Here is a 27,630-nt window from a genome sequence, read left to right as displayed (position 1 = left end):
ATCCTGCCCCAAGGACACCTGGAACTGGCAGTGCTTTCTATTATTTCTGCATCAAGGTATGACTTCGTCAGTTACTGACTCACAAACATGCACCATAAACTCCTGCCACAAGCCCTGGTATTTAAAATAGCATTTTGGCCAGGTGTGGGGGTTCATGCCACCCAACACTTTAGGAGGCCAAGGTGGAAGAAATGCTTGAGCCCAGGAGTTCAAGACCAGCCTGCACAACATAGCAAGACCCCACCTCTACAAAATAAAATAAAATGAAACAAAAATAGCATTTTGTGGAAAACTGGAGTAACAAGAATGTACAGAGTAAGAAATACACTTGTCTGTATTACGAATGAATAGAATTCTGGTATCTAAGGAAGGAAATCTCTAATCAGAGCCATAGAGACCAGAACGTAAAATCTGTTATACAAAAAATCTTACTGCTCATTGCTTCCTAATTCTAGTCATAAATCCTCTTAAAGGATGTCCCCAACTTTCATTTAAAAAACACAATACAAGACAAAAGCAAAAAAAGGAAAAAAAAAAGAAGAAACAAAAAAATAAAATAAAATAAGAAACACAATATAGCCGGTGCGGTGGCTCACGTTTATAATCCCAGCGCTTCGCGGGGCCCAAGTCGGGGGATCACTTGAGGGCAGTAGTTTGTGACCAGCCTGGCCAAAATGGCGAAACCTCATCTCTGCTAAAAATATAAAAACTTAGCTGAACGTGGTAGCGCCCTCCTGTAATCCCAGCTACTCGGGAGGCAGAGATTGCACTGAGCCAAGATCGTGCCACTGCACTCCAGTCTGGGCTACAGAGTGAGACTGTCTTTTTTTTTTTTTTTTTGAGACGGAGTCTCGCTCTACCGCCCAGGCTAAAGTGCAATGGCGCGATCTGGGCTCACTGCAAGCTCCACCTCCCGGGTTGATCTGGGCTCACTGCAAGCTCCGCCTCCCGGGTTCATACCATTCTCCTGCCTCAGCCACCTGAGTAGCTGGGACTACAGGCACGTGCCACCACGCCCAGCTAATTTTTTTGTATTTTTACTAGAGACAGGGTTTCACCGTGTTAGCCAGGATGGTCTCGATCTTGTGACCTCGTGATCCGCCTGCCTTGGCCTCCCAAAGTGCTGGGATTACAAGCGTGAGCCGCGGTGCCCGGCCAACTTTGTCTTTAAAAAAAAAAAAAAAAAATACACCGGGTGCGGTGGCTCACGCATATAATCCCCAGCACTTTGGGAGGCCAAGGCAGGTGGATTATCTGAGGTCAGAAGTTTGAGACCAGCCTAACCAACGTTGTGAAACCCTGCCTCTGCTAAAAAGAAAAAAAAATACAAAAATTAGCCAGGCGTGGTGGCGTGCGCCTGTAATCTCAGCTACTCAGGAGGCTAAGGCAGGAGAATTGCTTGAACCCGGGAGGCAGAGGTTGCAGGGAGTCAAGACTGCACTACTGCACTCCAGCCTGAGTGACAGAGAGACGTGCTATCAAAAAAATAAAAATAAATAAATAAAAATTAAAACCACAATACAAGTAACCAAGGAAAACAAGGCAATACACAAAGGAAAGAGCCCTACGTCAAACACAATCACAATCTGAAGAGGTTACCTGAACAAACTTGAAGATGGCAAATGCTGGGGCGCTGTCTTCAGAATACAGAAAGCCCAAGATACTAAGCAGCTGGGTATTAAAGCAGCTGTCTCCAAGGCCCAACAGAAAACTGCAGAGAATGGCAACTTCTTTGCTGAAGAAAATAAAAATCAATTTAGTATGAGCAATATCTGCTAGAGCCATTTAAAATATACAAGCAATCCACCCACAAAAGTATCCTACCTGCAAGTTTTAAACACTATGAAACAAAAATAAAGACAAAGCTGCTCGGTGCGGTGGCTCACACCTGGAGTCCCAGCACTTTGGGAGGCTGAGGTGGGTGGATCACTTGAAGACAGGAGTTTGAGACCAGCCTGGCCAACATGGCAAAACCCCATCTCTACCAAAAATACAAAAATTAGCTGGGCATAGTGGCGCACTCCTGTAATCCCAGCTACTCGGGAGGCTGAGACACGAGAATCACTTGAACCGCGGAGGTGGAGGTTGCAGTGAGTGGAGATCGCGCCACTTGCATTCTAGGCTGGCAGACAAGAGTGAGTGAGACTCTGTCTCAAAATAAATAAATAAATAAATAAATAAATAAATAAATAAATAAATAAAAATAAAACATAAAGATTAGAATTTACAAAGTAAGAATTTGTGCTCAAATGCACACACCTTTACATTCTAACAAACTCTGGTCTCAACCATTTGTGAAGAAAATGCAGGTTGAGTATCCCTTATCAAGACCAGAAGTGTTTCAAATTTTCTTTTCAGATTTTGGAACATATGCATTACACTGACCAGTTAGGTATTTTTAATCTGAAAATCTGTAACCTGAAATGTTCTAATAACACTTCCCTTTGAGCATCATGTTGGCCCTCGAAAAGTTTCAGATTTTGGAGCATTCTGGATTTGAGATTTTCAGATGCAATATACTCAGTTTGTATAATTTTTTGGGCTGGGCTCCCCTTGGATTTGTGGAGCTGGACATAAATGTCTGCATTTATAACGAACTTGAGAGTTGAGTGCACTAAACCAATATCCTCAAACGTTATACAAACTGCTCTGGAAGGACTGAATGGCCTCCCCAGTTGCCAGGTTCTCCCTCGCTCCTCTCTGTTCTTCCTCCAGGCCCTAATGTCTGGATATTTCACTGCTCAAGAAGCAGAGATAAAAAATTCAAATCAGATACTTATGTGCTCCTTCAAGGATCAAGAAAAAGATTTAGTGGTGGAAAAGGTTAAAACCAAATATTACAAACATAACTTAGGATTCTCTAAGGATTCCTATTTAAACTCAGTCTGACTCCATGAACACTTGACAGATGACCTTAGAGAGACACCAGGCTCTCTAAAGAGGATTAACTGCTCCACTTTCAATCTCTAGCCAACCGTTACCTCCCACCCGTCCTCAAGTGACTAGAGAAGTGACAGCCACTATACCTGGATTTGATGTAAGCACTGCTGTCAGTTCCTTTAACAGGAGCAATCGGAGCGTCTCCAGGCATGTTGAGAAATATTAGATAAAAAGCTATGAAGTGCACCAGGATGCCCAACAGCACAACTGGATTTCTACCAAAACGATTGTTCTTGCTCAGCAGGCCGAAGAGGCTTCCACCTATAAGTCAAGATGGCAGAAACGTCACTAATGTTGCCGAAACATTACATACCCAGGCCTGAGCTATCACCAAGGAGCCAAGGAATAAACATTCTCACTTGTTAAATTTCTTCAAAAAACCCAACACCTCAGCACTTGCAGATAATGATAATGATGACCAAGCATCAACTGTTAGAACAAAAAAGTAAGGTATCGAAATGACTTGCATTTCTATCCAGGAACATTCTTGTATTTCTTCTCTGTGAATTATCGTACCCTGCAAGCTATCCCCTTTGACCTGGAGCTTAGAACAGAAATAAAATAAGGACACAACTTGTCATTATGACCACGTTTTTGTTGTAATCATAGCCAAACAAGCCAAGGTATCACACTGAAAGGCAGTCATTATGGATTCTGAGAATTATGTGTGAGCTCCGAAGAGGAAGCGGAGAGCCAAAACAGCTCAGGATGTCTCAGGAGCTGAGAGAAGAATCCTCAACAGCAAGAAAGAAAGAACTTTGTAACTGAAAGGAAGAAGATCTTTATAATTTTTAAGTGATTTCTACCCCAGAAATCTATACCAGCAAACCTAGATATCAAAAGGGAAGGATGGCTGGGTGCAGGGTCTCATGCCTGTAATCCCAGCACTTTGGGAGGCCAAGGTGGGAGAATTGCTTGAGGCCAGGAGTTCCAAACCAGCCTCAGCAACATAGCAAGACTCTGTCTTTTTTAAAAAAAGAAAGAAAAAATTGTATATATATTTTTTAAAAAGTGGGCCAGGTACGGTGGCTTACACCTGTAATCCCAGCCCTTTGGGAGGCCAAGGCGGGTAGATCACCTGAGGTCAGGAATTCAAGACCAGCCTGGCCAACATGGTGAAACCCTGTCTCTAGTAAAAATACAAAAATTAGCCAGGTGTGGTGGCACATGCCTGTAGTCCCAGCTACTTAAGAGGTGGAGGCAGGAGAATCACTTGAACCTGGGGGGCAGAGATTGCAGTGAACCGAGATCACGCCACTGCACTCCAGCATGGGCAACAGAGTGAGACTCTGTCTCAAAAAAATAATTTTTAAAAATTTAAAAAGTTGCTGGGCGCGGTGGCTCACGCCTGTAATCCCAGCACTTTGGGAGGTCAAGGTGGATGGATCACGAGGTCAAGAGATCAAGACCACCCTGACCAACATGGTGAAACCCTGTCTCTATTAAAAATACAAAAATTAGCTGGGCGTGGTGGCGTGTGCCTGTAGTCCCAGCTACTCAGGAGGCTGAGGCAGGAGAATCGCTTGAACCTGGGAGGCAGAGGTTGCAGTGAGCCAAGACTGTGCCACTACACTCCAGCCTGGAGACTGAGCGAGACTCCATCTGAAAAAAAAAAAAAAATTATAAAGTGAAGGTTAACAGTAAAAACAAAACAAAAAAAACCCTGCCTAGAAAATGGGCAAAAGATATGCACATACATGTCACCAAAGAAGATATAAAGAGGGTAAATAAACACATGAAAAGATGCTCAACATAATTACCCATTAAAGACAGAAAGTAAAACCACAATGAAACATGTCTACACATCTATCACAATCACTAACATCAAAAATAGTGATAACACCAAATGCTGGCAAGGATTCAGAAAAACGGAATCACTCACACATTGCTGGTACAGCCACTCTGGAAAATATCTGGCAGTTCCTCTCAAGAGTAGGCAGCAGAGGGAGAAAGAACCCAGGCGGAGGCCAGCAGCCCCCATGGATTGAAGAGACGGGGATGTGACTCTAGGGATATCAGGGTGACCAGAGTTCACAGACAACGGTATCAGAAAGGAGAGCTACACAGAAAAACAATTCCAGAGAGCTGCAGACAGTCTCCCTGGGTCTTCAGCTGAGGACTGATCAGCACATAAAGTGAGCAAATTAGCAGAAGTCTGGGAAAGAACCAGCCAAGAGGATTAGCGGTATTAGGGCCCCACCCTCGGCTGGGTATAGTGTCTGGTCCCACCAGCCACTTAAAAGCTTATGATTCACAGGAACTGGGTGGAGCACACAGAAGGATCTTCCCTTAGAAGCAGGAAATAATTAGCCCTAGACTGAGTAATGCTCCAGTCCTGCCCAACAAATCTTAAAAGGTGTGCTGTTTTCAATTAAATGAACTACATCTAAGAACAACGCTCAAAAATACTGAGCTTTGTTCCTGCACAGGAGGGCCAGGTGCAGTGGCTCATGCCTGTAATTCCAGCACTTTGGAAGGCCGAGGCGGGCGGATCATGAGGTCAGGAGATCGAGACCATCCTGGCTAACACGGTGAAACCCCGTCTCTACTTAAAATACAAAAACAAAAATAGCCGGGAGTGGTGGCGGGCGCCTGTAGTCCCAGCTACTCGGGAGGCTGAGGCAGGAGAATGGCGTGAACCCGGGAGGCGGAGCTTGCAGTGAGCCGAGATTGCGCCACTGCACTCCAACTCTAGCCTGGGCGACAGAGCGAGACTCCGTCTCAGAAAAAAAAAAAAAAAAGAAAGAAAAATAGCAATAATAGAAAAATAAAAACACATGTTTGGGTAAAAATAAGTAGAAAACACAGAAATTCAAGGACAAAGGTGAAGTACACTTAAAATTTCTATTTTACCTATAATAAACTGATATTTTTAATGCAAATGCTTTTTTTTTTAAAACCAACCTAAAATTTCTCCAATGCCGATGAAAATGCCAGAAAGTCCAATAAGGCTTTTCTCTTCTGCTCCAAATTTATTTATAGCACCAATACAGGTTCCATATACACCAGAGAAGAAAGTTAATTCCAGACCTTTAGTTAAAAAAAAAAAAATCAGTGTAATTTATACATTCACATTTTTGTTTATCTTCCCATCTAGTAGTATCTGACGAAAGAATACTTGCGTAGTAAAACACATAAAACTCACAGAGACTGAAATATTAATCCCCAAGCAGAGCATAATGTGATGTAACTGATGAAATGGAATTAGCTTCATACTATGGACTAAATGTTTGTGTCCTCCCCAAATTCACATATTGAAACTCAAATTCCCCAAAACATGATGGTATTTGGAGATGGGGCCTTTTGGAGGCAATTAGGCCATGAGGGTGGAGCCCTTGCGATTGATTAGTGCCCTTATAAATAGAGACAACAAAAAGCTTGCTTCCTGTCTGCTCTTTGCCATGGGAGGACACAGCAAGAAGGCAGCTGTCCACAACCAGGAACAGCCCGCACCACAAGCTGCCTGTGGTGGCATCCTGCTCTCAGACTTCCCAGCCTCCAGAACTGTGAGAAACAAACGTCTGTTGTTCAAGCCACACAGTCTATGGAAATTTGTTATAGCAGCTAAAATTAAGATACCACAAGACAGCATCTGCCATATATTTCAGATAAAAGTATACAACTCAAATGAACAAACATCCTTATGTTAAAACCTATCAGGCTGGGCGCGGTGGCTCACGCCTGTAATCCCAGCACTTTGGGAGGCCGAGGCGGGCAGATCACGAGGTCAGGAGATCGAGACCATCCTGGCTAACACAGTGAAACCCCATCTCTACTAAAAATACAAAAAAATTGGCCAGGCGTGGTGGCGGGCGCCTGTAGTCTCGGCTACTCAAGAGGCTGAGGCAGGAGAATGGTGTGAACCCGGGAGGCAGAGCTTGCAGTGAGCCGAGATCACGCCACTGCACTCCCGCGTGGGCAACAGAGTGAAACTCCGTCTCAAAACAAATAAAAATACATAAATAAAACCTATCACTCTCCATGCAGGCAGAGATGGGCAGAGGTGATAATTAACATAACTTTGTAACAGTGAAGACTAACGTGCTTATTAACCTTGTTAGTAGCTTTCCAAAGAAACAGGAACATTCCTATTTTTTTTTTTTTGAGAGAGAGAGTCTCACTCTGTTGCCCAGGCTGTTAGTGCAGTAGCGCTATTTCAACTCACTGCAACCTCTGCCTCCCAGGTTCAAGCAAGTCTCCTTGCCTCAGCCTCCCAAGTAGCTGGGATTACAGGCGTGCACCACCACACCTGGGTAATTTTTGTATTTTTAGTAGAGACGGGGTTTCACCGTGCTGGCCAGGCTGGTCTTGAACTCCTGACCCCAGGTGATCCGCCCACCTCGGCCTCCCAAAGTGCTGGGATTACAGACATGAGCCACTGTGCCCGGTCCCTATTCGATTATATTCTTATTATAATGGAAAGCCAATATATACTATACAATGTGTCTTAAAAGCACCATAATGTTTTAATTAAACCCCTTTTTCTAGGAAAAGAAAATTCCTAAGATCAAAAAATTAGAGTAAATCAGTAGGGGACCTTGATTCCCTAATGCTACAAAACCTTAACTGTGAATTTTAAAGATGTTTAATGTTTATTCTATTTCACCTAAAAATATGTTGTATCTATGAGGCACATAAAGGGAAAAGATTAACTAGCAAATTACAGCATTTTTTTAAAAGAAAACAAATTTCCTTATCATTCTTGACTTAAAGGTAGCCCGCCTGTTATCATACCACATTATGACATGCTTTTATTTCATTAGAAATGGTTTTTTTTTGTGTTTGTTTTTTTTTTTTTTGAGACAGAGGTCTTACTCCCATGGCCCAGGCTGGAGTATAATGGTGCTATCTCAGATCATGCAACCTTGACTTACTGAGCTCAGGTGATCCTCCCACCTCGGCCTCCTGAGTGGCTGGGGCTACAGGCATGCACCACCATACTCGGCTAATTTTTTGTATTTTTAGTAGAGATGGGGTTTCGCCATGTTGCCCAGGCTGGTCTTGAACTCCTGGGCTCAAGCAATCCACCCACCTCTGCCTCCCAAAGTGCTGGGATTACAGGCGTGAGCCACTGCACCTGTCCAGAAATGATTTTAATCCATATAAAGTTACAGATTTCTTCATGGTTATTTTCTGTAGTGCTCTGCGTTGCCTAAAACCACTGGTCCCAAAGAGCCATGTGTCCTGGTTTTTCTGAACCTTGTGTGGAATCCTTCCACACTGAATTTGGGCCAACCCTGTGATTTGCCATCACCAACAGAATCCAGTAGAAGAGATGCTGGGCTAGACTGAAGCCTAAGCTTTAAGAAGGTCTGGTGTTCTTTCCTCTTGCCTTTTTTGGAGCCATCAGTCCATTAACTAAGGTGTCTGGCTATCCTGCTGGATCACAAGGTGATCTTATGGAGGGGGTCGTGGTGATGGAGAGCAGCTCTGAGACTACACAAAAAGAGATACTCAGCCTTTCATCTGACCACAGTGAAGGCGACACGTGAAGGAAACCAGCCACAAGAGACCCAAGTGACACCATGAGAAGAACCATTCCCTTAGCCCAGTCACTGCACAGAATTGTGAGAAATAATAACGTGGCTCTTGTTTTCAACCCCTTATTGTCATTATGCAGCAAGAGAAAATAAGAACAGTAATTCCATTACCTGTATAAGCAGTTGTAATACTAAGAAGGAGCATCTCCTTGGTGACACATAACTTAAAAGACTTTTCTGTAAACAAAAAAATTTAAGAGTACTTAATTAGATTTTAGTTAATAAAACAAACATGCTAAAACATTCCTTCAAAACACCTCTTGTCAATAATGCCAGTAAACAAACACTTTGGGATAGAACTTTCAGATTAAAATGCTTAAGGCATGAACTCAATTTGCCCTATAAATAAAACGTTTATTTCAAGTGCTTAAATACATTCTACAGATGCATTTCCTCAGCACATTTTCCAGCCCTTATAACAAAAACATGAAAAGGAGGAAAAAAAATAGAATCAAACAAAACAACAATGTACTTCAAAAGGCACGATTAACCGTTAGGCTCTTGAGAGAGTCAACAATCAGCAAAGCACTGACTTCCCTAAAGAATTATCATGGAGCAGCTTTAAGACTGGACTCAAGATCAGAATCACAGGGCAGCTTTTTGGCCATACAGAAGCTGGGCACCACTTCCCAAGATTCTGACTCTGTAGCTCTGAGGACTGAAACTTGCATTGTGCGTATTTGTTTCTAGTCACTTTAATGTTTGTTTTTACACTGTTTATTTAGTTGAAATCTGCAATGGATAATGCATTTCTAAAAACTCTGCATTTAACTGACTTTTTTGGAACCTAATCACATTTCATAATTTAAGGACCACTACTCTAGTACACAAAACTAACAGGGGATCCAGATTTTAATTGTGATTTATCTGCTGGCCACGAAACTTACCTAAGTCACAACACTGTCCTAAATCTCTCCATATGTAAGAAAGGATACTTTTTTCTCTAATTTCACTGAACTATACTAAGAATAAATATAAGAAGACATTTTTTACCAATCATTTTCAAGTATTTCCAGGAAAAAAATACACAACCAATGCAAAGTTTAAAACAATACTTTTAACTTAAAAAACTGCACTAGCAAAGCATGTTCATTTTATTTTATTTATTTATTTAGGTCTGTTTCTTTTTTTTGAGACAGAGTCTCACTTTGTCACCCAGGCTGGAGTACAGTGGCACGATCTTGGCTCACTGCAGCCTCCGCCTCTAGGGTTCAAGTGAGTCTCCTGCCTCAGCCTCCTGAGTAGCTGAGATTATAGGCACACACCACCATGCCCGGCTAATTTTTTTGTACTTTTAGTAGAGACACGGTTCTGCCATGTTGGCCAGGCTGGTCTCAAACCCCTGACCTCAGGTGATCCACCCACCTCAGCCTCCCAAAGTGCTAGGATCACAGGCATGAGCCACCACACCTGGCCGAATGTTCATTTTAGAATAATCAGAAGACTTAGCTAACAAAAAGAAATTCTAAAAGATTATCTAGTATGATCCTATTATGACGTATGCATGTCATTATATATTTGTACAAACCCATAAAAGGTACCACACCAAGAGTGAATCCTAACGTAAACCATGGTCTTTAGGTGATAACGACATGTCAGGGTAGGCTCATTATAACAAATGTGCTCTGGTGGGGAACATTAATAACAGAGGGAAGTTCCATATGTATGGTATAGGGGCCACATGGGAACTCTATACTTTCTGCTCAGTTTTGCTATGAACATAAAAATGATCTAGGCCGGGCGTGGTGACTCACGCCTGTAATCCCAGCACTTTGGGAGGCCGAGGTGGGCGGATCACCTGAGGTCAGGAGTTCGAGACCAGCCTGACCAACATGGAGAAACCCCGTCACTACTAAAAATACAAAAAAAATTAGCCAGGCATGATGGCACATGCCTGTAATCCCAGCTACTCAGGAGGCTGAGGTGAGAGAATTGCTTGAACCTGGGCGGCGGTGGTTGTGGTGAGCCAAGATCGCGCCATTGCACTCCAGCCTGGGCAACAAGAGCAAAACTCCATCTCAAAAAAAAAAAAAAAAAAAAAAAAAAAAAAAAATCCTAAAATTCATGGCCAGACCTGGTGGCTCATGCCTATAATCCCAACAATTTGGGAGGCTGACTTGGGAGAATCGCTTGAGCCAAGACCAGTTTGGGCAACATGGCAAAATCCTGTCTCTACAAAAAACTACAAAAATTAGCCAGGCATGGTGGTGCACACCTATAGTCCCAGCTACTTGGAAGGCTAAGATGGGAGGATCACTTGAGCCTGGGAAGTTGAGGCTGCAGTGAACTCTGATTATGCCACTGTACTCCACCCCAGGTGGCAGAGCAAGACCCTGTCTCAAAAAAAAAAAAAAAAAAAAAAATGGAAATTCAAGGGACCCACAATAGCCAAAATAATATTGAAAAGTAACAAAGTTGGAGGATTCACACTTTCCGATTTCAAAACATACAGGAATCAACACAGCATGGTACTGGCATAAGGATATATCTATCTATCTAGAGATAAACCTTTATATTTACAGTCAATTGATTTTTGACAAGAGTGACAAAAAAACAGACTTTTCAGCAAATGGCGCAACAACAGGATATTGACATGCAAAAGAATAAAGCTGGATTCCTATCTCAAGCCATATGTAAAAATTAACTGAAAATGAATCACAGACCTAAATGTAAGAGCTAAAACTAAAAAAATTCTTAGAAGAAAATATATGGGGGGAAGCAAAATCTTAGGACATCAAAAGCACACACAACAGAAGAAAAACTAAACAAATTGACTACATGGAAATTAAAAACTTTATCAAAGCCACAGTAAGATATCCCCTCACACCTGTTGGGATGGCTATTATCAAAAAGACAAAAGATAACAAGTGTTGGTAAGGATGTAGAGGAAAGAGAACACTTGCACGCTATTGGTGAGAATGTAAATTGGTACAGCGAATATGGAAAACAATATGGAAGGTCCTCAAAAAACTAAAAACATGTTAGGATCCGGCAAGTCTACCTCTGGGCATATATCCAAAGGAAATGAAAGCAGTATCTCAAAGTGATAGCTGCATTCCCATGTTCATTACAGCACTATTATATGTATGTATGTGTGTGTGTGTGGATGTGTGTGTGTGTATTAATTATATAGCAAAGACATGGAAACAACTAAGTGTCCTTAAACGGATGAATAAAGAAAATGTGGTATATACAATGGTATATTATTCAGCCTTATAAAAGGAAATCCTGCCATTTAGGGCAACACGGATGAACCTGGAGAGCATTACACTAAGTGAAATAAGCCAGACACAGAAAGACAAATACTGCATGATCTTACTTAAATGCGGAATATTAAAAAGTCGAACTCATAGAAGCAGAGAGTAGCATAGTGGTTGCCGGGGCTGGAGGGTGGGGCAAATAGGGAGATGTTGGTTAAGAAGTACAAAGTGTCTGTTAGGCAGGATGAGTGAGTGCTGAGGGTCCAATGTACAGCTTGGTGTTGACAGTTAATAACACTCTATTGTATACTTGAAATTCGGTTGGAAAGTAGATCCTAAATATTCTCATTACACACACACAAAAAAGATAACTATGTGAGGTGATGGATATGTTAACTAGCTTGAGTGTGGCCATCATTTCACAATGTATACATATATCAAAACCTGTGGCCGGGTGCTAGGGCTCACGCCTGTAATCCCAGCACTTCGGGAGGCAGGTGAATTGCTTGAGGCCCAGAGTTCAAGACTAGCCAGGCCAACATGGTGAAACCCCACCTCTATTAAAAATACAAAAAAATTAGCTGGGCGTGGTGGTATACCCCTGTAATCCCAGCTACTCGGGAGGCTGAGGCAGGAGAATCACTTGAAACTGGGAGGTGGGGGTTGCAGTGAGTGGAGATTGTGCCACTGCACTCCAGCCTGGGTGGCAGAGCAATACTCCATCCCAAAAAAAAACCACCAGAAAATAACTGCAAGCATGTGGAAACACTGGCAAACTCATCCTCTGCTAGTAGAAATGTAAAGTGGTGTAACAATCTGGCAGCTCCCCCACAGGCTAAGCAGTGAGATACCACATGGCCCAGCAATCCTCCATTCCTAGGTGTGTGAAGAGATCTGAAACCACATCCACACAAAAACTTGTACACGAACTTCACGTGTTACTCACTATGGGAGTTCAGTCCGGATGGTGGGGAAAATTATAAGATGCAAACCTGCTTGAAAGGCCTGGAGCGTTTGCATAAGCTCCAGTAATAAACTTAGCTGAAGGCAGCCTTGTGCCCTTAGTTAAATAAATTAGAGTAGAAACAAAGGAACGTGGGGAGTTAAAAAAAAAAAAAAAAAAAAAAAAGGAATGTGGGGAGTTTATCTAACTAGCTTGTTTACTCATGTGGTCCTAAGACTAACCTTTGATTTACTGTGGGTGTTTAATTGCTTTCTACTTGGGAAGTCCACAATGTCAATTACCCTCCGGTGGTGTTGATTCAAGCCTTTGTCAATTAATCTTTACTGAATAAATGTGAGTCTCACTAGCCGGTCAAGGCCGCAGTAGCAACGTTCTTTTTCTTTTTTTGGAGACGGAGTCTCGCTCAGTTGCCCAGGCTGGAGTGCAGTGGTGCAATCTCGGCTCACTGCAAGCTCTGCCTCCTCAGTTTATGCCATTCTCCTGCTTCAGCCTGGGACTACAGGTACCCACCACTACACCCAGCTAATTTTTTTATATTTTTAGTAGAGACGGGGTTTCACCATGTTAGCCAGGATGGTCTCAATCTCCAACTGTTTACAGCACTCTGCGTGGAGTCTGTAAGCTGCCCACATGCTCAGCCAAACTGGCAAAGCAGAATATCTGTATGTCAGTGTACTTTATTCATCCATTGTTGGGTCAGGGTCTGCAGGACAGACCCTGAAACTCATAATACATAAAATATAGAAATGACTCAAATTTTATAATATATTGTGACATGAATGAGCCTTGAAACCATTATGTTAAAAGAAACCAGGCACAAAAGACCACATGTTGTATGATTCTATTTACATAAAATGTCCAGAATAGGCAAATCTATAGACAGAAAGTAGAGGAATGGTTGCAATAGTAGTGAAAGGGGAGAAAGAGGAAGTGCCTTAGGGAGGTCGGATTAGGAGGCTGGAATGAGAAGTGACTCTAACGTGCATAGGGAAAATGCTCTAAAATTGAGTAAAGTGATAGTTCAGTTACGCTACTCTGAATATAGTAAATTGTACTGAATTTGCAATGGATTCTTTAAATTGATTAAATGGGTGAATCGTATGGTATATGAATTATATCTCAATTTAAAAAAGCAGAATCTAACACCTTAATGAATCTCCTTCCAGACTTCTTCTATGCATTTTTTACAAAAACAAATTCTACTATATATACTCTATTTTATCATTTGTTTTCACATAATATACAGCAGAATTTTTTGAACATTCACAGAGATAATTTTTATGGCTAGGGTAATCTATTATATAGATGTACTAATGTCTAACAGTTGAATACTTAAATTATTTCCAGTATCTCACTACTATAAACATCTTAGTAGCTAGATCTTGCCACAATATTTAATTATTTCCTGAGGATAATCTTATTAGTGAAATTGGTTATTCCACTGGGGCAAAGGTTATAAACATTTTTATCGCTTTTGATACCTAATGACAAATCACTTTTTATAAAGTAATACAAGTATATATCAGCAATGTAGTCCTCCCCGAGACAGAGCCTTGCTCTTGTCACCCAGGCTGGAGCGCAATGGCACGATCTCAGCTCACTGCAACCTCTGCCTCCCGGGTTCAAGCGATTCTCCTGCCTCAGCCTTCTGAGCAGCTGGGATTACAGGCGCTCACCACCATGCCCAGCTAATTTTTGTATTTTTAGTAGAGATGGGGTTTTGCCATGTTGGCCAGGTTGGTCTCGAACTCCTGACCTGATCCGCCCACCTCGGCCTCTCAAAGTGCTGGGATTACAGGCGTGAGCCACTGTGCCCGGCCAGCAATGTAGTCTTATGCATGTAATTACCTGTCCCCCCGCCCATAATATTGAGAATTATGTTTTATCTTTTGAAATCCGATAGAAACTGTTTCCGGCCAGGAACAGTCGCTCACGCCTATAATCCCAGCACTTTGGGAGGCAAAGGCAATCAGATCACCTGAGGTCAGGAGTTCAAGACTAGCCTGGCCAACATGACAAACCCCATTTCTACTAAAAATACAAAAATTAGCCAGGTGTGGTGGTGTTCACCTGTAATCCCAGCTACTCAGGAGCCTGAGGCAGGAGAATCCCTTGAACCCAAGAGGCAGAGGTTGCAGTGAGCCGAGATCACACCACTGCACTCCAGCCTGGGTGACAAGAGCGAAACTCCCGAGACTCCGTTTAAAAAAAAAAAAGAAAGAAAACTGTTTCTAATTTGCACTTTACTTACACAGTTGACCCTTGAACAACATGGGTTTGAGCTTCAGGGGTCCACTTCTGTGCAGACTTTCTTCTACCTCTGCCAACCGGGACAGCAAGACCAACCCCCTCCCCTCTTCCTCCTCATTGTGATGATGAGGATGAAGATCCAGATGATCCACTCCCACTCAACAAATAGTAAATACAGTTTCTCTTTCTTACAATTTTCTTTTCTTTTATTTTGAGACAGAGTTTAGCTCTTTTGCCCAGGCTGGAGTGAAGTGGCATGGCTCACTGCAACCTCTGCCCTGCCACCACCCCCACCTTGGGGTTTAAGCAATTCTCCTGCCTCAGCCTCCCGAGTAGCTGGGATTATAGGCGCCAGCCACCATGCCCGGCTAATTTTTGTATTTTTAGTAGAGACGGAGTTTCGCCATGTTGGCTAGGCTGGTCTCGAACTCCTGACCTTAGGTGATCTGCCAGCCTCAGCCTCCCAAAGTGCTGAAATTACAGGCGTGAGCCACCATGCCCAGCCTCCTTACGATTTTAATATCTTCTTTTCTCTAGCTTACTTTATTATGTCTACAGTACATAATACGTATAGAAAACATGTGTAGCTCATGCCTGTAATCCCAGCACTTTGGGAGGCCGGGTGGATGGATCACTTGAGGTCAGGAGTTCAAGACCAGTCTGGCCAACATGGTGAAACCCCACCTCTACTAAAAATACAACAACAACAAAAAAGGCCGATGGCGGTGGCTCACACCTGTAATCCCAGCACTTTGGGAGGCCAAGGCAGGCGGATCACGAGATCAGGAGATCGAGACCATCCTGGTTAACACGGTGAAACCCCATCTCTAGCAAAAATACAAAAAAACATTAGCCAGGCATGGTGGCACATACCTGTAGTCCCTGCTACTCAAGAGGCTGAGGCAAGAGAATCGCTTAAACCTTGGGGGCGGAGGTTGCAGTGAGCTGAGATCGCACCACTGTACTCCAGCCTGGGTGACAGAGCCAGACTACGTCTCAAAAAAAAGAAAATACAAAACATTTAGCTAGGCATGGTGTTGGGCGCCTGTAATCCCAGCTACTCGGGGGACTGAGGCAGAAGAATCACCTGAACCCAGGAGGTGGAGATTGTAGTGAGCTGAGATAGAACCACTGCACTCCAGCCTGGGTGACAGAGTGCCAGTCCATCTCAAAAAATAAAAAAAAAGAAAAAGAAATATATTTTATTTTTTTGAGACAAGTTCTTGCTCTGTCACCCAGGCTGGAATGTAGTGGTATGATCATAATTCTCTGCAGCCTCAATCTCCCAGGCTCAATTGATTCTCCTGCCTCAGCCCTCCAAGTATTAATAGCTGGGACGTGCCACCATTCCCAGCTAATTTTTATTTTTTTTTAATTTTTAGTAGAGATAAGGTCTCACTGTGTTGCTCAGGCTGGTCTTGAACTCCTGAGCTCAAGTGATCCTCCCAACTTTGGCCTCCCAAAGTGCTGGTATTACAGGTGTGAGCCACTGTGCCTGACTCAAAATATGTGTTAATCAACTGTTTATGTTATCAGTAAGGCTTCCAGTGAACAGTGACCTTAGGTAAGTTTTGGGGGAGTCAAAAGTTATATGTGGATTTTCAGCTGTGTGTGGCGGGGGTAGGGGTGTGTGGAATGGAGTGTCCATGCTCCACACTTTTCGAGGGTCAATTATACTTAAGTTATAACAATTTTTTTCCATATTTGTAAAATGCCTACTTTCTACTGGAGGGTTTATGCTGTTCTTATTGGTTCATAACAGCTCTTTATCACATATTGCAAATATTTTCCCCAGATTTTCCTTGCCGTTTCAAGTGTGTTAGGTTGTGCTGACTGAAGTTTTACATTTATTTTCTTCAATCACTTTTTTTTTTTTTTTTTTTTTTTTTTGAGATCTGGTCTCGCTCTGTGCCCACGCTGGAGTGCAGTGGCGCCATCACTGTTTACTGTAGCCTTGACCTCCAGGGCTCAAGCAATCCTTCCACCTCAGCCTCCCAAGTAGCTGGGGCTGCAAGTGCATGCCCCAAAACCCAGCTAATTTTTGTACTTTTTGTAGAGAGGTGCACCATGTTGCCCAGACTAGTCTCGAACTCCTGGGCTCAAGTAATCCCCCCATCACCTTGGCTTCCCCAAGTGCTGGGATTACAGGCATGAGCCACTGTGCCCAGCCTCAATTACTTTTATAGTTTCATTTTTACATTTAACCTTTAATCTACTGTAAGTTTTAATATAAAGTGAAGTATGGATCTATATATTTTTCTATGCAGTCAGCTATCTAACCTTGCTTAAGACCCACTTTTATTGTATCCTATATTCCTCTATGAGCATGGGCCTGATTCTAGACTTTGTTTTATTGGTCTTGCTATTCTGATGTTTGCAAATGAATCCTTAATAGGTTTTAGTGTTTACTAGGATAAGTCTCTTGCCTCCTTTGAGAACATTTTTTTTTTTTTTTTGAGACACAGTCTCGCTCTGTCACCCAGGCTGGAGTGCAATGGTGTGATCTTGGCTCACTGCAACCTCTGCCTCCTGGGTTCAAGCAAATCTCTGCCTCAGCCTCCCAAGTAGCTGAGATTACAGGCACCCACCACCATGCCTGGCTAATTTTTTTTGTATTTTTACTAGAGACAGGGTTTCACCATCATGGCCAGGTTGGTCTTGAACTCCTGACCTCGTGATCCACCCGCCTTGACCTCCCAAAGTGCTGGGATTACAGGCATGAGCCACCGTGCCCGGCCTGAGAACATTTTCTTGGCTGTTTTCAGACATTCATCCTAGCAGATGAACTTTAGCACTGTTTCCTCAAGATCAAAAAATAAATGTTTAAAAACTTTGTGAACATATTTTTTTTTTTTTTTTTTGAGACGGAGTCTCGCTCTGTCGCCCAGGCTGGAGTGCAGTGGCGCAATCTCGGCTCACTGCAAGCTCCGCCTCCCGGGTTCACGCCATTCTCGTGCCTCAGCCTCTCCCAGTAGCTGGGACTACAGGCGCCCGCCACCACGCCCGGCTAATTTTTTGTATTTTTAGTAGAGACGGGGTTTCACCGTGGTCTCGATCTCTTGACCTCGTGATCCGCCCGCCTCGGCCTCCCAAAGTGCTGGGATTACAAGCGTGAGCCACCACGCCCGGCCTTCGAACATATTTTAGAAGCACACTAAACATATAAATTCAGTTCGGAAATTAAGTGCTTTTAGATAGTATGTAGGAACCTTCTCTGTACAACATCCATCATAGCCCCAACCACAGGAATGTCATGATTAATTAATAAATGAAGCACTGGCCACACACAGGCCACATGAAGCCTTGCCATTCACTCTCCCTCTCTCCCTGTGCCTCTGGCTCCCTTGCTACCTCATGACTTCCTGTTGTGCCCCAATTGCCCAGGAACTGGCCCCTGAGTCTACTCTCCCTGCAGCACCCTATGTGCCATACCTCATTTGGCTGCTGCCTTGCTTCTCCCTCTTCAAACCTGACAGCCCAATATCCTATGACAAGTTAATCCTATCAAGTAACTGACCAGCTCCGTAATGCAAAGCATGTGGCCCAAAATGTGTCAGTGCCTCCTTTTACAGACAGAGTTGAGGCAAAGTCTGTCCAACTGTCTAGTTGAGATGTCCTGAATCAGGTTAACATTAACAGACAGCCAGAGGGGGATCTATGATGGAGCAGCCTCACCATGGCTGGGGACACCATCCCATAAGCCAGGTCATCTACCTCCCTTTAAACTCCAAGCTCACCAAGTAAGCCAATGTGGCTTTCTAGCCTGCTGACAACAAGAAGGAAATATCCATGAAAGGGCTCACTAAGAAATGTCAAGTGCCATCAAAAACGGTTAAATTGCCATTTCTATGAGTTTAGCTTGAGTCCTTTTCCCCTCCGGCCTCTGTGATCAATAATGGGTATTCTTTTTTTTTTTTTTTTTTTTTCTGAGATGGAGTCTCACTCTGTCGCCCAAGCTGGAGTGCAATCTCGGCTCACTGCAACCTCCACCTCCCAGGCTCAAGCGATTCTCCAGCCTCAGCCTCCTGAGTAGCTGGGATTACAGGCACCCGCCACCACGCCTGGCTAATTTTTGTATTTTCAGTAGAGACGGGGTTTCACCATGTTGGCCAGGCTGGTCTCGAATGCTGGACCTCAAGTGATCCTCCCACTTCAGCCTCCCGAAGTGATGGCATTATAGGCATGAGCCACTGCACCCGGCCTAATAATGGGTATCCTGACGGACAAGTTTCTAGGCCTGCAAAGATGAAAGCCAAACTTTTGACAGTGATTGACCTCCTACCTTGCTAAAGGAGTCAGAGTATAGTCCTTTTAATTATCACGTGTGGCTCAATTTATAATTATAAATGTATTCCCGAGCCAGGTGTGGTGGCTCATGCCTATAATCCCCACACTCTGGGAGGCCGAGGCGGGTGGATCACTTGAGGTCAGGAGTTTGAGACCAGCCTAGCCAAAATGGAGAAACCCTGTCTCTACTAAAAAATGCAAAAATTAGCTGGGCGTGGTGGCATGTGCCTGTAGTCCCAGTTACTTGGGAGGCTGAGGCAGGAGAATCACTCGAACTCATGAGCAGAGGTTGCAGTGAGCCAAGATGGTGCCAGTGCACTCCAGCCTGGGCAACAGAGCATGACTCTGTCTCAAAAAAAAAAAAAAAAAAAAAAAAAAGGCGGGTGCAGTGGCTCATACCTGTAATCCCAGCAATTTGGGAGGCCAGGGCAGGTGGATCACCCAAGGTTGGGAGTTCGAGACCAGCCTAACCAACATGGAGAAACCCCGTCTCTACTAAAAATACAAAAATTAGCCAGGTGTGGTGGCACATGCCTGTAATCCCAGCTACTTGGGAGGCTGAGGCAGGAGAATCGCTTGAACCCAGGAGGTGGAGGTTGTGGTGAGCTGAGATCGCGCCATTGTACTCCAGCCTGGGCAACAAGAGCAAAACTCCATCTCAAAAAAAAGAAAATAAAATATATATATATATATATATACACACACACACACACATATATACATATACACATATATATACATATATATATACACACACATATATGTAAAAAACTATGAATATATTCCTGAAACAATATACTACGTATAGAAGGCTCAGACTCCCATGCTCATAGACCCTTTCTAAAAAAAGAAGCTACAGGCATTCCTGGCCAAGAGTTAACATGCTTTGTGTCATATGAGCCAGGCCATGGCTGATTAGATCAAGAATTTGCACTCCAGCCCAAGGCAACCTAGAAACTAATCATAGGTACTCAAGGGCCACAAGGGCCATATGTCATTAACGCCCTGTGACCTACAATAGGCTTAATGAATACACATGGCCCCAAAAGGCTGCTCCCTTCTTGAGAATAACTGCCCCAGTCAGCCCTTTCCTGGGAAGACAAAGAAGCTGAGAGAGCCATAGGCAGAAGCAAAAGGGACTCACTGGAAGTTTCTGAAGGAAATTATGAGAATCTGGCTCAAATCCCAACTCAGCCACCTACTAACTGGTTGACCTTGGGTAAATTATTTAATTTTTTTTTTTGAGACAGTCTCACGGCTGCCCAGGCTAGAGTGCAGTGGCGCGATATCAGCTCAGTGCAACCTCCACCTCCTGGATTCAAGTGATTCTCTTGCCTCAGTCTACAGAATAGTTGGGACCACAGGCGCACACCACCACATCTGACTAATTTTGTATTTTTAGTAGAGACGGGGTTTCGCCATGTTGGCCAGGCTGGTCTCAAACTCCTGACCTCAAGTAATCCACTCACCATGACCTCCCAAAGTGCTGGCATTACAGGTGTGAGCCACCATGCCTGGCCCTTAAATTATTTAATTTCTCTAAGCCTCAGTTTTCTGTTCCGTTAAACCGAGACAATGATAGGTGTGTATTATATAATACTCATAGAATTGTGACAATTACATAGAGTAAAAAACAAAGAATTCAGTAGAGTCTTTGGCCAGGAAGACTTCTCAATGCATGAACATGATTATTCTTACTACCTTCTGGGTCACTGGAACTACTGCTTTGCTCCAAGAAGTAGCAAGCAACCTGCTCTTTTTTTTTTTTTTTTTTTTTTTGAGATAGAGTCTCCCTCTGTCACCCAGGCTGAAATGCAGTGGGGCAATCTTGGCTCACTACAACCTCCACCTCCCAGGTTCAAGCAATTCTCCTGCCTCAGCCTCCTGAGTAGCTGGGACTATAGATTCACACCACCACGCCTGGCAAATTTTTTATATTTTTAGTAGAGAAGAGGTTTCGCCATGTTGGCCTGGCTGGTCTCGAACTCCTGACCTCAGGTGATCTGCCTGCCTTGGACTCCCAAAGTGCTGAGATTACAGGCTTGAGTCACTGCACCCAGCCACAATCTGCTCTTAATTACCCTGCAAAAATCCCAGGAGACTCTCAACCTCAGCGAGAATCTGAGTGCTGTGCAGCCTCTTTCCACTTCCCTCACACACCTGGGCAGGTGGGCAGTCATACCATCATCCATCCCTCACAACCCCCATGTTAGAGAGATGTTGATAAGGAAGATCAATATATTTCAGAGCAGCATACCTGGAAAAATGCAAACCCTGGGGTGTCATCAATCCAAAGTTACCAGGGAAAAGGGGAAAGGCAAATGCCGAAGTTGTTCCTGAACAGTTCTTGCATTTCAGATACAGAAAATACTTACTAAAAGCATCTACTGCCTTTGTCAGATTGTTCTGGGCAGACCTGAGAAAATAAAATTTGAAAAAGAAGTTTTTCTTTTTGAAAATAAAAGAACAAAAATACGATCACATTTTCATTTACGTTCGTAAAAACCCTGTCCTATACCAGGTCTCAGATGCATTTCCAGTGACTCAAATGCTCCTTGCCTCAGGGTGTCCCTCATGGCCACGCCCTCGCTCCAGGTGTTTAAAGTCTTACCTGGGCACTTCTCTATTAACTATGGAAGATGATTCTTTCAGATTATACTTATTGTACATGTTTATGCACGTCTTTCTCAGAAATGATACTTCAGGCAGTACAGAAATACCTTCTATCCTGTTACTTTCATTTTCTTTCTTTCTTTCTTTCTTTTTTGAGACAGGGTGGCACTGCATCTCCCAGGCTGGAGTGCTGTGATGCAATCTCGGCTCACTGCAACCCCCACCTCGCAGGCTGAGGCGATCCTCCTACCAGCCATCCTCCCACCTTAGCCTCCTGAGTAGCTGGGATTACAGGTGGGTCCCACCACACCCAGCTAATTTTTTGTAATTTTGGTAGAGACGGGGTCTCACCACGTTGCCCAGGCTGGTCTTGAACTTCTGAGTTCAAGTGATCCACCTGCCTCAGCATCCTAAAGTGCTGGGATTACAGGCATGAGCCACCACACCTGGCCTACCCTGTTACCTTCAAATTGTGAAAATAATCTGTGAGTACTCAATATTCTACCACCCTTACTATGAAAAATAAGTTCTTTGGCATTAAAACCCGTCAGAGACTTTTGTTATTTTCTGCATCCTGAGAGGTGGTTGCTTTGGATGTGGTATCATGAAGGCTTTCTTGAAGTTAGCTTTCATTCATCTCCTTGCTGCTATGACTGTTTGGGTATCGAGAACCAAGAGACGCTGACAGGTACTGTACCCTCGATTGGCTTCACATCAAAATTCAAGCACTGACAGGTGACAACTGCTATGTGCTTTCTGATGAAGTGTTTTTGGGAACTGGATGTCCTGTAACCAACATGTGACAAGATTTTTTTTTTTTTAAATATGGAATGCTTCACGAATTTGCATGTCATCCTTGCGCGCAGTGGCCATGCTAATCTCTGTATTGTTCCAATTTTAGTATTTGTGCTGCCGAAGTGAGCACAAGATTTTTATATATGTTTCTATACCAACAATGGCATCAAATCTCAGATTTTAAAAGGGAAGGGTATTTTAAAATCTATACTAATATTTACCTTCGGAACATTACCAAGGCAAGGATTCATGCCTATCTCCTGCCCTGCTGAGAGAGGTGGGTCTTCATCGTAACCTGCAATTTCATTTATCCATACAAGGCAGGTCAAATCACAGACTTGGGCAGGGTGCGGTGGCTTACGCCTGGAATCCCAGCACTTTGGGAGGCCAAGACGGGCTAATCACTTGAGGGCGGATTACTTGAGGTCAGGAGTTTCAGATCAGCCTGGCCAACAAGGCAAAACCCTATCTCTACTAAAAATACAAAAAAATGTAGCAGGGTGTGGTGGTGCACCCCTGTAATCCCAGCTACTCAGGAGGCTGACATAAGAATTGCTTGAGGCCGGGCGCGGTGGCTCACGCTTGTAATCCCAGCACTTTGGGAGGCTGAGGCGGGCGGATCACGAGGTCAGGAGATCGAGACCACGGTGAAACCCTGTCTCTACTAAAAATATAAAAAAATCAGCCGGGCGTGGTGGCGGGCGCCTGTAGTCCCAGCTACTCGGAGAGGCTGAGGCAGGAGAATGGCGTGAACCCGGGAGGCGGAGCTTGCAGTGAGCCGAGATCACGCCACTGCACTCCAGCCTGGGCGGCAGAGCGAGACTCCGCCTCAAAAAAAAAAAAAAAAAAAAAAAAAAGAATTGCTTGAACCCAGGAGGCGGAGGTTGCAGTGAACCGAGATCACGCCACTGCACTCCAGCCTGGGCAACAGAGCAAGATTCCATCTCAAAAAAAAAAAAAAAAATCCCTGACTTTTCCAGTTTACCAAGACTACTGCCGAAACACTACTGAGTGCTTGAAATCATGCTCCAAAGCTTAAAATGTATTTTTCTTATTCATCCACCAAGATTGATGAAGTCAAGGAAGTGCCTAACATTAGATCATTGTACATCCTATGTCTCATTTTCTCTTCAATGGGAAACGGAAGTGGGTTATATAAGGTGATATACAGAGCAACTGCAGCTGTCTGAGGACTGAGCAACAACACGCCTAAGCTATAATACTGAGGATGGCAGAGTTCTTATTGATACCATGTGCCTTCATTAATCTGCAATTTTCATAAAGCAGACATTTCCTTCTATGATTCCTTTGGAGAAATAAGTTTTTTTTTTTTTTTTTAGACGGAGTCTCACTCTGTCGCCCAGGCTGGAGTGCAGTGGCACGATCTCGGCTCACTGCAAGCTCCACCTCCCGGGTTCACGCCATTCTCCTGCCTCAGCCTCCTGAGTAGCTGGGACTACAGGCGCCTGCCACCATGCCCGGCCAATTTTTTGTATTTTTAGTAGAGACGGAGTTTCACCGTATTAGCCAGGATGGTCTCGATCTCCTGACCTCGTGATCCACCCGCCTCGGCCTCCCAAAGTGGTGGGATTACAGGCGTGAGCCACCGTGCCCAGCTGGAGAAATAAGTTTTTAATTATACTAGAATCATATTCAATAACACTCTTCAGAACCATGAATGCCCTCCTTGTGACATGGCTGGGACGCACAATGATCTACTGGTTGAAACAAGGGATTTGGAGTCAGAGGCCTGGCTTTGCCACTAATTAGTTGTGTGATTTTAGACGAGTGACTTCATTTCTCCAAGTATTATTTCCTCATTCATCAAATAGGGATGGCTACGACTTACCCGTGGGAATTAAATAAGATGATGCAAGTTAAGCATAATTGTTAATAAAATTATAAGAAAGTTTTTAAAAAATATTTTTTCCTTAATCTTTAAAGATTTTTCTTTTCTTTTTTTTTTTTTTTTTTTGAGACCAAGTCTTGCTCTGTCATCAGGCTGGAATGCACTGGCACAATCATGGCTCAGTGTAGCCTTGACTTTCTGGGCTCAAGTGATCCTCCTGCCTCAGCCTCCCGAGTAACTGGGACTACAGGCATGCACCACCATGCCTGGCTAATTTTTAAATTTTTGCAGAGATAGGGTTCCACGAGGTTGCCAGGCTGGTCTGGAACTCTGGGCTCAGTGATCCTCTGACTTCAGCCTCCCAAAGTGTTGGGATTACAGGTGTGAACCATCACATCCATCCTAGAAAGATTTTTTTTTTTTTCTTGAGATGATGTCTTGCTCTGTGACCCAGGCTGGAGTGCAGTGGCGCGATCTTGGCTCACTGCAATCTCCGCCTCCCAGGTTCACGCCATTCTCCTGCCTCAGCCTCCCAAGTTGCTGGGACTACAGGCGCCCGCAACTACGCCCAGCTAATTTTTTTGTATTTGTAGGAGAGACGGGGTTTCCACCGTGTTAGCCAGGATAGTCTCGATCTCCTGACCTCGTGATCTGCCCGCCTCGGCCTCCCAAAGTGCTGGGATTACAGGGTGTAATGTGAGCAGGGTGTACACCGCGCCCAGCCAAAAGATTTTTGAAAGATTACATTTCTCGCCTGTAATCCCAGCACTCTGGGAGGCCAAGGCGGGTGGACCACTTGAGGTAAGGAGTTTGAGACCAGCCTGGCCAACATGGTGAAACCCCATCTCTACTAAAAATACAAAAATTAGCCGGGCGTGGCAGGTGCCTGTAATCCCAGCTACCTGGGACGCCGAGGCAGGAGAATCACTTGAACATGGGAGGCGGAGGTTGCAGTGAACCTAGATCATGTCACCATACTCCAGCCTGGGGAGAGAGCGAGACTCCGTATCAAAAGAAAAAAAAAAGATTACATTTCCTATCCTAACAGCCAAGTCTACTCCTGTATCTCTAAATGGCATTTTTACCAAAAAAAGTAATGTAAAGAAGATTTTGTTAACTTAAGAAATAAAAGGAATCTAATGGTGAGCCAATTAAGTTAAAAAATTACTAAAACACAGCCAGGCGCGGTGGCTCGTGCCTGTAATCCCCAGCACTTTGGGAGGCCGAGGCGGACGGATCACGAGGTCAGGAGATCGAGACCATCCTGGCTAACAAGGTGAAACTCAGTCTCTACTAAAAATACAAAAAATTAGCCGGGCATGTGGCGGGCACCTGTAGTCCCAGCTACTCAGGAGGCTGAGACAGGAGAATGGCGTGAACCTGGGAGGCGGAGCTTGCAGTGAGCCGAGTTCACGCCACTGCCCTCCAGCCTAGGAGACAGAGTGAGACTCTGTCTCAAAAAAAAAAAAAAATTACTAACACACAAAACAATAGTGTGCTCTAACCAGCAAGAAAACTTTTTTCCTCATCATAAAACTCATGCCTTCCCTGGAAGCAAATACTATTTAGACGCCATTAACTGGTAGTACCCTCATTTTATACTTGGATAGGATCCCATGTAGGATTCCAATATTTTACCCTTCAGGCCCCAATTAACTGATTTATACTCTACAGGCCACTAAAATACAATAATTCAGCTGCAAATCACTTCCAATTTAATTCAGTGAGTTGTTTACCATTTAAGTTAGATCACTGTCAGTCCTCTCTCGAACCCTCCAATGGCTTACCATCCCACTCCAGGTAAAAGCCACACCTGGCTCACCTCTTTCAGGCCCTGACTTAAATGTTACTTTCTCAGCCTGCCCAACTCTATAACTGCAACAGCTCCCCTTCCACCCCCCACCCTCATATTTCTCTATTGCTTCTCTGCTTTTTTTTTTTTTTTTTTGAGACGGAGTCTCACTCTATCACCCAAGCTAGAGTGCTGTGGCGCAATTTTGGCTCACTGCAACCTCCGACTCCCTGGTTCAAACAATTCTCCTACCTCAGCCTCCTGAGTAGCTGGGATTACAGGCATCCGCCACCACACCAGGCTAATTTTTGTATTTTTAGTAGAGACAGAGTTTCACCATGTTGGCCAGGATGGTCTCAATCCCCTGACCTCGAGATCCGCCCACCTCGGCCTCCCAAAGTGCTGGAATTACAGGTGTAAGCTACCGTGCCCAGCCTGCTTTATTTTTTTATTTAAAGAACCATATCGAGGTCGGCTGCAGCATACATTGTTCCTTCTTCTTTTTTTTGAGACAGGGTCTCTCCCTGTCACCCAGGCTGGAGTGTGGTGGTGTGATTATCTCGGCTCACTGCAACCTCCGCCTCCTGGGCATAAGCGATTCTCTCACCTCAGTCTCTCAAGTAGCTGGGAGCACAGACATGCGCCACCATGCCTGATTAATTTCTGTATTTTTTTTTTGGTACAGATGGTGTTTCGCCATGTTGCTCAGGCTAATCTCAAATTTCTGGGCTCACGTAATCCGCCTGTCTCGACCTCCCAAGGTGCTATGATTTTTATTACCTGGAAAAGGAACCACAGGCCAAGCATGGGCCATCACATCCATCCTGTGGCTCCTTTTTGGGGTAATAAAAGTATTCATAAAATATTCTAAATTGGTTTCAATGATGGACGCACAACTCTGTGAATATACTAAAAAGCACTGAAGTGTATACTTTAGATGGGTGAATTATACGGTGTATGAGTTATATCTCAATAAAGCTATTTTTAAAACCTGCCTGTTTCTTTTCTCTCTGTCACCAACTAGAAAGTAAGCTCCATGAATGCACAAACTGCTGTTTTATTTAGCACAATGTTTGGAATATCAGAGAACCTCAAATATAGGGGAAGGAAGAAAAGAAGGGAGAGAGGAAGAGGGGGTGGGAGAGAGGGAAGGGAAAGAAAGGATGAATGCAGGAAGGTAAGAAATGAAAGGATGGAGGGAGGAAAGAAGAGAAGAGAGGAAGGAAAGAATACAGGGAGGAGGGGAGAAGGAGGATAGAGGTAACTGCCAATGAAGAAACACCTAGAGATCACCCAGCTAATAAGTCCTCAGAGACGCAAATTACGCACTTGAGATAGAGGACAGATTTTTTTTTTTTTTTTAAGACAGGGTCTTGCTCTGTTGCCCATGCTGGAGTGCA

At 43.9% G+C, this 27,630-nt stretch overlaps 1 protein-coding gene and 1 non-coding gene across 4 annotated transcripts in view; both read right to left on the bottom strand.

Annotated features, from left to right (window-relative positions):
* The window catches only part of MFSD11 (major facilitator superfamily domain containing 11), a 53,946-nt gene that overhangs the window by 15,353 nt on the left and 10,963 nt on the right, over window positions 1-27,630 (bottom strand). For all 3 annotated transcript variants that reach the window (XM_030826960.1, XM_030826959.1, XM_030826961.1), the window contains 5 exons: window positions 21,557-21,597; window positions 8,592-8,657; window positions 5,845-5,970; window positions 3,027-3,201; window positions 1,600-1,735 (listed from right to left, as the gene is read on the bottom strand). In XM_030826960.1, coding sequence (XP_030682820.1) covers window positions 1,600-1,735; window positions 3,027-3,201; window positions 5,845-5,970; window positions 8,592-8,657; window positions 21,557-21,597 — 544 coding nt within the window. The remainder of the gene's footprint in view (window positions 1-1,599; window positions 1,736-3,026; window positions 3,202-5,844; window positions 5,971-8,591; window positions 8,658-21,556; window positions 21,598-27,630) is intronic.
* LOC115838412 lies at window positions 22,614-22,719 on the bottom strand. Its single transcript, XR_004033442.1, has one exon. It is a non-coding gene; the product is annotated as a U6 spliceosomal RNA (small nuclear RNA).

This window comes from Nomascus leucogenys, chromosome 14, assembly GCF_006542625.1.
Source record: "Nomascus leucogenys isolate Asia chromosome 14, Asia_NLE_v1, whole genome shotgun sequence".
In the NCBI taxonomy this organism is placed as follows: Eukaryota; Metazoa; Chordata; class Mammalia; order Primates; family Hylobatidae; genus Nomascus; species Nomascus leucogenys.
Note: the sequence above shows the minus strand (reverse complement) of the source record. Positions and strands in the feature narration are given on the sequence as shown.